This window comes from Ziziphus jujuba, chromosome 8, assembly GCF_031755915.1.
Source record: "Ziziphus jujuba cultivar Dongzao chromosome 8, ASM3175591v1".
NCBI classification, from domain to species: Eukaryota; Viridiplantae; Streptophyta; class Magnoliopsida; order Rosales; family Rhamnaceae; genus Ziziphus; species Ziziphus jujuba.
Genome location: NC_083386.1, coordinates 10,911,444 through 10,926,085, shown reverse-complemented (window position 1 = coordinate 10,926,085; position 14,642 = coordinate 10,911,444). Strand labels below are relative to the sequence as shown.

The 14,642-nt window shown below is 34.1% G+C and overlaps 2 protein-coding genes and 1 pseudogene across 2 annotated transcripts; 1 reads left to right on the top strand and 2 right to left on the bottom strand.

Moving 5' to 3' along the window:
• Positions 1-4,844: 4,844 nt before the first annotated feature.
• LOC107413370 (uncharacterized) lies at positions 4,845-11,255 on the bottom strand. Its single transcript, XM_048469440.2, has 4 exons — positions 10,925-11,255; positions 10,597-10,699; positions 9,304-9,485; positions 4,845-5,137 (listed from the first exon to the last, which is right to left on the bottom strand). Exons 1-4 carry the CDS (start codon positions 11,006-11,008, stop codon positions 5,084-5,086), a joined length of 423 nt encoding a protein of 140 aa, XP_048325397.2. The 5' UTR covers positions 11,009-11,255; the 3' UTR covers positions 4,845-5,083.
• Positions 5,587-7,692, top strand: LOC107413365 (stemmadenine O-acetyltransferase-like; annotated as a pseudogene).
• Positions 11,256-11,999: 744 nt separating the features above from the next.
• Positions 12,000-14,642, bottom strand: LOC107413356 (stemmadenine O-acetyltransferase). The gene has a single exon (XM_048470736.2). It carries the CDS (start codon positions 13,610-13,612, stop codon positions 12,251-12,253), a length of 1,362 nt encoding a protein of 453 aa, XP_048326693.1. The 5' UTR covers positions 13,613-14,642; the 3' UTR covers positions 12,000-12,250.

The window sequence follows — 14,642 nt, the reverse complement described above, 5'->3', positions numbered from 1 at the left end:
CATCTTGGTGGAAGAACAATGCGACTTGCCACGTCATCCGGGACATGCCACTGTTTTTCATCTAACAAAGGATAAATGGACTCAGCATAAGCTGCACGATATGCATCCGTGGTGTAATAATGAGAACACATGCCATAAGGAGCAATTTTTCGATCTCTGCAAGCGGCAATACAATGATCACAAGGATATTGATCAAGATCGAAGACTTTGCATGAGCATGTTTTTGATTGGAGATTAACTGTACCCCTCAAACTCCCACCTTCCACAAGAAATTCATGCATATTAATGGCTTTCACACGTAGTCCGATGGACTCCAAATTTCGTAGTTTGAGTTGCTCTTCCATATGGTCAGTCACAGGCTTTGTCAATTTTGCACCTGCAGTACGTCGCTCATAAAACCACCTTTGCAGTAAATCCCGTATGTGCTCTATTAATGCTACTATTGGCATCTCTCTAGCATCTAGCAGAATGCCATTCAAGCTTTCTGCAATATTGGTGGTCATGATAGTGTACCTTTTACATGGACAAAGAGAACGTGCCCACCTTGTAGGGTCACATGATCGAATGTACTGGGCAGCTCTACTGTTTTTTGCCTCAATTTGCCCCATATAAAACTCAAAATCTTCAACCAAATATGCACTAGCTGCGAGCATGAAACATTGTATTATTGATTCATCTTTCGCATGTCCATTTGCTTTAATATTTCTGCTTATATGGTACGTGCACAACGCATGGTATGCATTGGGAAAAACTTTGCGTAATGCCCTTTCAATAGCGGGGTGTCTATCACTCACAAACACCAAATCTGGAAAATCTCCGATGGCATCCTTCAGGTTTTGGAAAAACCATGTATATGCTTGCTCGTTCTCTCCATCTCCAATGCCGAAAGCCAAAGGATATATTCTGTAGGTCACGTTTGTTGCGAAATAATTGTCCAACTACTATGCTCTCACAGCCAGTGAACTTTGACGAAAATATGGCCATAGAACCACTTCTGTTGCTCGATGATATGTGGTCACTTGTAGCACGATGAACCCTAACATCATCAACTCCTTCATTGTTCATTTCAGGATGCATATCATTATCATTATCCGGCAACTCATGATCAAAATCTACATCATTATGACCAACATCATCCCCTGCTGCATTGTAATTCTCATCATGATCAATATGATGCAACTGCTCATACTCCTCGTCGTTAGGAAACCGTTCAGCATAGTCACCTCCAACATCAACTCCTTCGTGAATGTTAAATGATGTCCAGGCCCCCCCACGAACATCAACTTGATCTCTAAACTGAGTTTCTTGAACCATAATTTCCTGAGATGTAGCCTGAATTGGTTCAGTACCGGAAGCTTGTGGTAGACGACCGCCAATTGGAGGACAAGAAAAAGAATGAAGATTACTCCCACTATCCGAAGCAAATGCTGTTTGATGAACATTTCTACATACATGTTCAACTTTTGAAATCACCTCAACATACAATGGAGGCCGCATCATTGTCATCCCTCCATTCCATATATTCCAAAGAGAAGGGAGAAGGACTCTCCAGAATCTCTGATTCTGCGATGCAATTTCTTAGTTTTTTGGTCTTCCATTCATATTTGACCATGGTGCTAGACGCTATGAACGAAGATTCAAATATAATTGGAAAAAATAAAGAACAAAAAATCATAATTCATGCATGGTGGAAGATTGAGCTACTGTTAATATCATCTATTAGCAACAATCATATTAGCAAAATAGTTTTCATATTGAGCTACTGTTAATATCATCTATTAGCAACAAAAAAACAGAATCAACTTTTTTGTATAGACTTGTTGCTAATAGATGATATTAACAGTAGCTCAATCTTCCACCATGCATGAATTATGATTTTTTGTTCTTTATTTTTTCCAATTATATTTGAATCTTCGTTCATAGCGTCTAGCACCATGGTCAAATATGAATGGAAGACCAAAAAACTAAGAAATTGCATCGCAGAATCAGAGATTCTGGAGAGTCCTTCTCCCTTCTCTTTGGAATATATGGTATGGACAAGGATATATACAACAGAAAATGATCTAATACGACGGCTACCTTTTGACTTCCCATCCGTTGCATTAGCTCTTCTTCTCAATTTTCACCACTAGCTAGCAACTCTTCCAAGGAGTTTTAAAATGAAGAAAGAAGCTAAAAGAAAATTTGATGGAGAAATGTAGAGGGAAAGCACAAGACCGAAACATAATTAATGGATAAGAAAATATACTCGACACGTGTATAGGTAGCATATATACATTATGTCAGCTGATGATCTCTATTACGTCGTCTTTTGCTTCCACCAAAGACATGACTAGCCTCACAAGTAATACACATTTCATGGATAAAGTATGGTGCAAAGAAACTAATCACGCCACGAGGAGATTCGTGTTCGATGTGAAATCCAATAGCCAATCTACTGAACGAGTTCCAAACCCCACGCGTGTCGTGTGGAGGCAATCACATGTTTTCATTTGGAAGCACTCATGCAGTGATGGCAAGAACAGAATCTTCTTCATAAAAGTCTTCAGTTCTGTGTCAAGCAGTGAACTTGAGGCCGAGAATGAAGACGCTGAACACAGCAGAAGAAGTAGATAATCCTGATGATCATAAATTGCATGAAATGGTTGGACTATTCAGAGAAGCAGTTTCGTTATTCGACAAACGAGGATTTTCTTTGGAGAATTTGCAAGGAAAGGAATGGTTTAGTAGAGAAATGGAGAAGCAAGATATTAACATTAATGATGATAGCCTTGGAATCATCAGATCAAAAAGCAGAGACTTTTGCTTTTACAAGATGCAGTTGTTGTTTTTTCAACCAAATTGATTTTGGATTTGGAAAGCCATTTTGGGTTGAAGTGATGGAGGAGGTCCTGCATCTAGGAACGTTGTTACATTGGTTGTGATACACAATGGGGTGATGAGATTGAGGCATGGATTAACTTTTGATGAGAAAACTAATGTTTATCTTGGAAAATGATATTCAATTTCTGGCATTTGCTTCTACAGATCCAGTCATTTCAAGCTTTTCATAGTGGTGGCTAGTCGTATTTAAAATAGTCCAGTCTAATCCAGTTTAATTATATATTTTAAATTGATATAAAAAATTTAGCTATCGATTATTATATATGAATGAAATAAACATGATACATATATGTAATTATATCATTAAATCTATAAAACTTATTAGTTGATTTTTGGTAGATACGTAAATACATGATAAATATGTATACATATATAAAAGTGTTATTGCGGAAGAAATCCTCCACTGAATGGTGGATAAAACACATCGTGTATATTGTGAGATATATAATTGTTTGTTGCACATTTCACAACATATTGCGAGATGTGTTTCGCCCACTAATCAATGGCGACTTCTCTACTGTAACACTCGTGTCTATATATACATATATATATATATATATATATATATATAGAGAGAGAGAGAGAGAGAGAGAGAGTAGTCTCTTACCATGAGGATCTCTGATTTGGTTTAATTTTTTAATGCTTATTTGGTAAGTTGAATTATCGCTTTGATGCATAATCAAGTGTCGATCGTCAACCTATCACAGTTTTTATTTTGCTGTAAAGAGATGAGTTTAATTTACCATATACACAAATATTTACAGGGCCGGATTTAACTCACGATGGACTATAAATTAAAATACTTTATCTGGTATTCTTATATTTACCAGTTTACTTGTAAGAAAAATACTAGCCTCTCTATATTAATTAAATTAATTATTACAGTTAAGGAACATTAATTAGAAACTATAAAATCAAACTTTTTATTTTTATTTTTATCATCAATTAATAATTAATTGATCATAACCTTGTATTCAGTTAATTAGCTTACAAATGTATAGACATTATATATCTGAACTAGAAATTTTCTTTTTAAAGCTAAATTGCTTACCAAGTTAATTAAATTACGGATATATGCGAAATAAATAAATAAATTATTGACAGATAAATTGTTCTGTCTAATTTTCTTTATCAGTCTTGTCTAACCATCTAGCATAAAGATTAAAATTTTTTGATTTATTTTTCAAAACTTAAAAATAGCTAGTGAAATTCTTTTGATTGTAGCCTTGCGGCCATTGCCGATGTTTGATCTAGTTTCACAAATCATATCTTGAACTCATTTTTAAGCCATATCTTCACCAAATTGCATTTTACATTTTTATCTTTAAAGTTGAGGCTAGTGAGCTTCTTTTACACGATCAAAATTTCTAGTCACATTATTATTATTATTATTTATAAGATTTAGAATTTCATAGTGTGGTGCTAATATTACCTAACAGCGATTGGACACCTATTGTATCTTGAGTATGTAGGCCCCAAAAACTATTTATATAAACGTCAATTGGTTTAAACTTCTTCCGTTAATTTGATCTGTTTATCTATGGTTGGTTGAACGTACAAGACTATTTTGATGTAGTTACATTAATTTTTATCTTTATTTGAAGAGAGTTTTATGAATGGATTAATATTTGGCACAATAGACAAGGTTTTTTTTTATAAAAATAGAAATCTTATTCCGTATTAATTTGAACATATTGATGAGACTGTCATATAGTTTTGGTCGATTGTGTAAAGGTATAATTTGTAATTTTGTTGGAATACCATTTTTTTTTGGTTTTTTTGAATATTACAAATTTACCCAAACCCTTATATCCTCTATGATTTGAATCTATGCTTTTATAAGTATGAGTGTATAGAAATGCTCAACCATTAAAACTATAAATTTTGTGGAAAAAAATTAAACAAAAGAATAAAAACAAAAAAGAAGCTTGTAAGAGAGGCAAAGGGATGGTAGCCACATGAAAAGCAAAATTTGGTGTGTTTCTATATAATTCATATAGCAGATGTGTAATTAAACTACATTTGGATTGTAGTCCACAGAATCTTGTATAGTTTCTAACTGCCACCACCCTAGTTCACAAATCACAGGTAATGTCAACAAACCCACAAATATTATGTCCACAAAGATGATAAAAAACCATCCCAATTTAATAATACAGTCAGTGGTTACTAGTCGGGAATACAATTCACATAAAACTGCTTAATGATTTTTTGGCGTTTGGCTTCCACAAACAAAATGGTTTAGACGTCTAACCTGTCCAACAAAAAACAGATAATGTAAGATTGAAACTTGAGATTATACAAAAAATAGTTTATGCTTAGTTATTTAAAATTTTTGTGTTCAATTGTGTTATGCGATCCCTCTTTCTGCAGATTTCAGACATATTGACCAAACACATCACAAATCAAGATGTTAACGTCTAAGTTATGGTCTATACAAAGTATTATATCAACTCAATAGAAAGTGCTAAAATGAAAGAAATAATTTTTAGATTTACTCAAATGAATGGTGTATCATTTATGATCCTTTATAACATTTTTTTGGGACCACCGAATTTGGCTAACAGAACTTCCAGCTAAGTTATATTCAAGAGAAAGATATTTATGAGGTTCAGATTCTACTGGGGTTAAAATCGGGATTTTGCCCCATGGCCCCCACCATTTTGTATTTAAAAAAAAAAAAAAGAAAAAAAAAAGAAAAAAAAAAAAGAAGGGGTTTTAAGCAGTATAGAACTATTGATTCTTTGTAGTTTTGAATTAAATACACCAATTGAGTCTTCTATTACTATCTTACAATAAATCGGAACCAACAGGTAATTTTCGATTATGTGGAAGATGGTTTAAGGACATATAATTCATTAAGAGAGCAATATTGTATTTATTATGTAACTCAATACAACCTAGCTAGATAATAAAATAATGTTAGGAGATTTATATCTAAGAGTTGGTACCCATAAAAATGTCTGAATTCAGATCCCCCTACCAAAAAGAGAAATGATATATGTGTAATATTATTATTATTTTATTATTTTATTATTTTATCCATTCAATTAACTAGCATACTTATTCTTTTTCTCCACAAAACCTTATATAAGCTATATGTATGTGCGCTCTCTTTTTGGTCCTCAAAGAAGGCTAGTAAAGCAGCACATAAATCCTAGCCAAGCAAGAATATTTGGCAAAAATGGTTAACGTGGAGGTCACCATTATTTCAAAACAAACAGTGAAACCATCTTCCCAATCTCTTCATAATCTCAAATCCTACAAACTCTCCCTCTTTGACCGGCTCTCACTCCGATGACTTATCACTCATTGGTCTTCTTCTACCCCATTTCTGATCCCAACTTCAATCTTCCCACAACCTTAATCCACCTCAAGAATTCCCTCTCCAAGACACTCACTTTGTTCTATCCATTCTCTGGAATGTCCAAAAACAACCTCAACAATGATTTCCATGCCGGTGTTCCATTTTTGGAAGCCAAAGTTAACTCTTGAACGTCTGAATATTTCAAGCTCAAAAACACCAAGTTACTCAACCACTTTGTTCCCATTGAACCCTTTCACAAAGCAAAAGAAACCAGCTTGGCTCCTCAGATTGCATTCCAAGTCAATCTCTTTGCTTGTGGAGGAATAGCACTTGAAGTTTCCTGTGTCACAAGTTAATGGATGCAACCACAGTAAGCTCTTTCTTCAAATCCTTGGCTGCTCTGTTTTCTGGCTGTCCAAACAAAGTGATACACCCCGATCTATCTCGATCATCGTTGTTGTTTTCACCAAGAGATCATTTGCCTCAGAACTATGTAGATCTAATGGATGAGCAATGGTTCAAAGAAAGCAATTACATCACAAGGAGATTCTTATTCAGTAGCAAATCCATAGCAAACCTGAGGGAGAAAGCAAAGAGCCAAGGGGTTCCAAAGCCTTCACAAATTGAGCCATTAACGTGTTTCATATGGAAGCATGCCATGGCTGCTTCTTTGGCTATATCGGGAACCCGAAGAACTTCTGTTTTGGCTCATGCAGTGAACCCTAAGGCAAAGAATGAAGCACGCAAATCGTTGGATAATTGCACAGGGAATTTGTTCTGGTAGGGAGCTGTGGCTGTTGATCCTGCTGTGCAAGGGATAGAGTTGCAGGGACTGGTTGAGCTTTTGGATGAAGCATTGGCTATGAATGATGACGAGGATTTCTTGGAAAATTTGAAAGGAGAAGCTGGTTTTTCATCCGTGTCCGAGTTCATGAACCAGCTAGAAGCAATGCTTTCATTAGACTCAGATCAGACATTTTCACATTCACAAGCTGGAGTAATGGTTTCTTTAATGATATTGATTTTGGATAGGGAAGGCCATTTTGGCTTGGAATGGTGGCAAAATTTGGACCTGCGTTTAGGAACCTGGTTATTTTTGTTGAGACACAATATGGTAATGGGATTGAAGCTTGGGTGACTTTGGAAGAGAAACTAATGGGTGTATTGGAACATGATCCTAAGTTTCTAGCACTTGCTTCCCCAGATCCAGGAATTTCCAGCCTGTGAATCGTTAGTGAATTCAATATAAGTAAAATTAGTAGGAGATGTATGAGTTTTTCTTCCTTGTTTAATAATTATGTACTCTTTGTCAGTTTGTCTCTGCTTAATAAAAGAGTAAGATTTGGTTAGTTTAAAATTGTTTATATCACCAGAATTCCTTGAAAAGCAATTAACATTTCAGCATATGGATAACGAGAAGCAATTATAATACTTACTTCAGTATTGAATGCTTATATAGTTTACATTTGGTATATATTATTAAACATCTTTGGTGCTATAAAGGTTTTGATTGTGGATATGGCTGATGTTGAAGGTAGGCCAGGCTGCTGCTTGCCAACTGTCGTGCTAGTAGCATCACTCATCAAAACTCTCTCTCTCTCTCTCTCTCTCTCTCTCTCTCTATATATATATATATATATATATATATATATATATAGAATAAATTTTATAATGCCGATATAGAAATATATATATATATATATGTGTATATATCTATATATATATATATATATATATGAAAATTTTCTAATCCATTAACTTTCAAGAATACGTCACACCAGTATAGGGGGTTTCCCACCTTGTATCTTCTAGCTTATGATCTTAGAAATTTTATTTTTCAGCTTATGTTGAAAGTCAAGGTTATGTGACAAATGCTTAGATTTATCCCTTTCCAATTAGCATGGCTGTGCAAGTAGTATGGAAGTGATGCTCTTGTACAGCTTTTGAGATTTCAACTAAATAATAAAATAAAATCATGAATTTTAAAATATGACTTTTTTTTTTTTTAAATAATTAATCAACTAACTGACGCAGCAATGAGATGCCAATTTTACCTCAAGCTGCCAAATAAGTTGGAAAACAAAATTTGGACCACATTAGGTAACTCTTTAGTTTCTATATTGCCACTGATTGTTTTCGTTTCTCTTTTCCCTATCTTTTTATCTCCTATATCATCTCCATCAAACAATACATTGTCATGTGGTGTCTCACACTCCTCATACTCCAATTAGTTTACTTACATGATTCACCAAAAGAAAATTATCTATTAAGATGTGGTCTATTAATAGTAAAAACCTATAAGAAAAAGTGAATTTGTCCCACATATCGCGAACTAAATGGAAGGATAGACACCACATGACCATGTATCCATTACATAAAATACGTTTTTTTTGTCTCCATCCATATCATAAAGACTAATAATAATAATAATAATAATAATAAGTTGTTATTATTTTATTATGCTTTAAAGATAAATTAATTTTATTTTTCAACACAAACCGAAAACATAAAGGTTACCAATACGAGCAACTAATTTGGCATTCAATTTCTTCATGCAGCTAGAAGAATATCAATTGATTATTGAAAGAACATCAAATCCTACAGCCCGCATTTCCGCCTTAGAGTATGATAAACGCTTTGACAAACATACGATGCTGAGCTACTAACCATTCATTAAATGAAATGTAAAAACCACTTCTACCTTAGAAATGGTATACCATGTAAACAAACCACAAATAGAGACTAGAAATAATGCTTTCTCATCCACTTTTCTATTCATTCTGTTTGGAAAAACATGTACACAATGATAGAATCTCCTTTAGAATCAGTACTCCTCAAATATCACAACCTAAACTGCAGAAATCACTTACTACAAAAGAAGTAATTCCTAAGGAATCATTCTCAAATGGACTCTAAATGTATTGTTAAAATTTAAAACCACTTCTACCTAGAAACAATGTACCATACATATACCACACATGGATTTCAAAAAATAATGCTGTATCACTCAGTTTCTCTATCTGTTGTGTTTGAGACATTGCATGGACACAGACAGCATCTCTTTCAGAATCAGTAAGCCTCAAATAAAGAAAATAATATTAAGCTGGCCTAACCTTCCTTTTGCCATGTCTCTTCTTCAAATCATAGCCCATACATGCCTTTAACTCTTCAATACTCAAAATATCTTCAACATCAACCTTTAACAAATTACAACAATCCATAAATGCAGTAGAATTGGCCAAGCCTGGACAAAGTGACTCAACCTTCTCTTTGGCATATTCCATCAAAACGAGCACTGCACAACCCATCAAGAGACTACAAGTCAGAAAAATCTAAGCTACAATAACATAGAAAATTGAATATGCATTCCCCAAGAGGTTAAAAATAATTTAAGCAATTTTAAATTGGAGAATGGCCTGAAGATATGCATGTGGTCCTCACTGGTTACCATCCTCTTCTGAGACATGGAAGGGGATGTTAACACAGGATTCATTTTTCTCTGTTCGCCAGAGCAGAGAGCCTTTTGTTTTTGTTATTTATCACTTTTTATGTTTGTTTACAGAGGCTAGGCTTCCCTATACTTTTCTTATACTTAGCCTATAGACTGCTTTTTATTTACTTTGCAAGCTTTCTGAAAACATATTTTACATAAATTCATCCTCGTAAGCATTCAATAGATTGCAATGCAAGGAAAAGGTGAAACTTTTGCTTTATGATATTGTTAATGAGTTCAAGCACAATACTAAAAGTTGTCAGTATAGAATAAACACTCCAGAAAGTTAACTCATTTTCACATTTTCTCCTTCTCAAATTTTATGGGTTTATCATTAAAGTTTTTCGACTTCTGTCTCATCTTTCTAATTGTGTAAGGTTGTACATAATGCTACAGCATAACCTACGTACCACATGGTAGACTTGATTCATGTGTGATGTTTTTCAGTTAATGTCTTTGACAAAAAAATTCTTTTAAAAAAATTCAACTTAAGTCTCATATGTTGACCAGCAATAACATTAATCAAGAAGCTAGGGAAAAAATAAAATAGCATTCGCTGATTACAGCCGCAAGATCCAAATCATATCATGCCATTAAGGTCAATAATAAAAAAAGGTGATAAGAAAGAAGCTTAGAGTAGAATTATTATTCATACCATCACTCTGCTTGTTCGCATATGCCAGAGCAACGATAGATTAGACATTACAATGATCTTAAAACTTGTGCAACCAAAGCATATATTTGAAATATATAACAGCATCCAAACAAGAATGCACAAACAAAATGAACCCATATATCATAACATATAATGCTACAATTCAAGAATAAAATTAATTTCTCAAAGTTAGTAGACATGTAATTAAAGGAAACTAAAGGCAAATAAAGAAGTTAAACTATGAGAAAATAGATATACCAAGAGCTCGAAGCATCTTCAAGTCAAATTTTTGGGCTAATTCTTCATTCCCAATAATCTTTGCACGTTGAAGGACTAGCAGTTTCAAGCTAATCAACATATCCTGTCACAATGTTGTTCTGAAGTCAGTTCATTGAATTTCGACGACCACACACACACACACACACACCTATATAGGAAGCTAACCACAACCACAACAAAAACCAAAACCAGTTTTTCAATTAGCTTAATTCCGGATTAATTAAGCAAACCCACAAATTATCATAGTTTATATTCTATAAATCAAGAAATCAATAAGCAAAAGGAAGGAGCAAAGTTGAATGCTTACAAGCTCGGACTCAGAAAGGGAACATAACCAACTCAGGTCTTCAAGCCTGTTATTTCCCAAAATCGCTTCTACCTCCTCATCCATTTAGAAGAAACACTAGGAAATTTTCGTAAAGTTTTTACCAAATTTACAGAAAATACGCAACTGGGTTACGAATGCATTAACGCCAAGAGTGAAACCCTTCAAGAATTTGGCACAGTTCGACCTTGCGGCGGTTAATGGAGCTGCGACTTGTGACGGAAGGCGGGTAGCGACCATATATCCATGTGAGAGAGAAGAGGGAAAAGGGTTTTTGTGTGTTGGGTTTTGAAATTATTGGGCTAATTTTGACAACCCAGTCAAGTTTGGATTCATTGGGCTTCGATCTATAATTTAACATCGAGTTTTTAAAATTTTTTTTTTTGTTTGTAATTTAGAAAATGTTAATAATGATAATTTTATAGAAACCAAATGCAAATATATATACATGCTTTGAGTAAAATATATATATAAATATATATATATATATATATATATATATATATATATATATATATATATGTATTTGAATCAAAAACAACAATCAAAGTAATAAAAGTGAAAATTATTTAATGGGTAGTTTTTTAAAAACAAACTTGCTCAACGCTCGCTTCATTTATTTCTTTTTCCTTTTTCTTTTTTGTTTTTTTATAAAAAAAATATATATATAAAAGGAGAGCTATTAAAAAATTATAAAGAAATTTTAAACTTATAACAAATAGAGTTTTGTTATTTGTCATGGCTCATAACAATCATCAAATAACAAATTTTAATTAAAAATTTTAATTTTATTATTTTTTATGTTAAATTTTTAAAAATGAACCATTTAATATTACCTATTCAAATTGTCATAATATAAAAGTTCCATGGATAATCTTCACCCATCATGAGAAAGCATAACGTCAACAACCTCAATAAAAGCCAAAGTAAATGAGTAATGCACCATAACCTCTACAACCTCAAATCATAATTGATTATAGGTATACCACATAAAAGCATTCATTCAAAACTATAAATTAAACATAAACACAAAATGTTATTCATAAAAATAAATAAATAAATAAATAAATGCTAAAGTTTTATTCTTTTATTATTATTATTATAATTATTATTATTTTCTTTTAAGGATAATGGTTGAGCACTGTAGTGATCCTCTTACTGAAATAGTCATAGGGTTTTGCTAATTTGCTCACGCACACTACTATAGACTAACTAAAACTCTTCTGTTCCCTAAACATGGATAAACTGACTAATATCTAGTACCACTTGAAGAACAGAACCCCATGTAAATATATTGATCACTATGATTCAGAGACTTGAAATGCCTGGATTTGGGGCAGCAAATGCAAGAAAATTAGGATCATTCTCCAACACAACCATTAATTTCTCTTCCAAGGTCACCCAAGCTTCAATCCCATTGCCCCACTGTGTGTCAACAAATATAACCAGGTTCCTAAAAGCAGCTCCAACTTTCCCCATAACACCAAGCCAAAATGGCTTTCCCCATCCGAAATCGAGCTCGTTAAAGAAACTTTTACTCCAGCTAGTAAACGCAAAAATGTCTGGCTTTTCAGATTCTAAAGAAAGCATTGCTTCTAGCTGGTTCAAGAACTCCAACATGATTGAAAACCCATCTTCACCCTGTAAACTCTCCAAGAACTCGTCGTCGAACAAACCCAGTGCTTCTTTGAAAAGCCCCACCAACTTGTTTAGCTCCAACTCTGTTTCTGAAGAAGGGTTAGCAGCCACTGTTCCCCACCAGAACAGATTCCCTGTGGAAGCATCCAACGACTGCGGCGGCTTCACTCTCGGCCTCAGGTTCACCGCGTGTGCCAAAACTGAAGTCCTTGGCGATCCTGATATCGACCAAGAAGCAGCCATTGCGTGCTTCCAAATGAAACAAGTCAATGTCTCAATCCTTGATGGTTTTGGGACACTTTCGCTTTTTGCCTTGGACTTCAAATTAGTTATGGATTTCGCATCAAACACGAACCTTCTTGTGATGTAATTGCTTTCTTTGAACCACAAATGATCCATCAAATCTATGTAGTTCTTAGGCAAATCTCTTGGTGGAAACAACGATGATGATCGTGAAAGATCGGGATGTATCACTTTGTTTGGGTACCCTGAAAATATAGCAGCCCAGGATTTGAGAAGAGAACTGATAGTGGTTCCATCAGCCATCTTGTGGCACAAGGAAACTCCAAGCGCTATTCCACCACAAGCAAAGATGCTCACTTGAAATGCAATCTGGGGAAGATTAACCAAGGTGGTTTCATTTTCCTTGCAAAAGGGATGCAGAGGAACGAAATTGTTGAGAGACTCTGTGTCTTTGAGCTTGAAATACTCGGACATTTTGCAGTTAACTTTGGCTTCCAAAAATAGAACACCCACATGGAAATCATCGATGACAACATTGTTTTTGGTCCTCCCGGAGAATGGGTAGAACAGAGTGAGGGTCTCAGAGAGTGAGTTTCTGAGATGGGTTAAGGTTTTGGGGAGGTTGAAGTTTGGATCAGTAATGGGGTAGAAGAAGACCATTGAAGGATAAGTGACAGGAGTGAGCTGGTCGAAGAGGCAGAGATTGTAAGGTTTGAGATGGTGAAGAGATTGGGAAGATGGTTTTACAGTTTGCTTGGAAATGATGGTGACCTCCATGTTGTTCACCATTTTTTGCCTTAAACGAAGTGGGTTTTGGTCTTTTTGGGCTAGAATGATCAAGAAGAGAAGAGAGTAGAGGTTTTATATACGAGGGTTTTTTTTTTTTTTTTTTTTTTTTTTCTTTTTTGAGAAGAAGACCTAGTAGTTATTTTAGGAAACAAATATGAAACAAATTTATTTCTTGAGTACCACCATTGCAGACACCTCTCGTAGGAGAAAATCTTCTATGACATTGTGGTAATGGTACCATTCCAACTAGTTTATCACCATTTGTTAAAATTTATTTCATATTTTAAAATAATTGCCATGTCATTTTACATTATCCACCTCACCAATGTTCTTTATGAAGAAGAAATTTTCTTCCGCGCTGCAATGAAAACCTTACTGGTAGCGGACTTATCATTTTTATTCTATTATCCTTATTTATTATTATTATTTTTTTAACAAACAATTTTAATTTTCAAACAATAACAAACATGGAAGACTATTTATCAAAATAATAAGAATTAATGAAAATAGACATGGAAGATTTTTAATTAGGGATACCAAAACCAAAAGCAAAGAAGAGTTTTGCTTGTGGGTTGATACAATATCAAGCTAATCGACCTCATATGGAGACAACTGGAGGAAGAGAAAAGTTGTTTGTGGTGGGTCTGTGGAAGAATAAGAGAATACAGGCCTAAGTTCTAAGACCACCTTTGCGAGATGACTATGGAAGAAGAGATACTTTTTTTCTCTAGATCTAAGTAACAATGGAAGAAGACATGGAAGAGAAGGATTTGGAAGCGAGAACGTCAAAGACGAAGAAGGAAAGTTTGTGCAAGTAAATTTTTTAAAGTTTTTCTTTCTCAAAATTTTTTTCAAAAAAAATGGTGAGCTGGATAATTTAATGTGACAAAGATACATCCCAAATATTTCAACAGATGACAATAAATTAAATAGAGTGGTACCAGGGTGTCATAGAGGGTTTTCTCCTATCTCTTAGAGTTTATATCGTTAATGTAGTAAGGAAATGGATTGGTGCTCCGTCTGACAATAA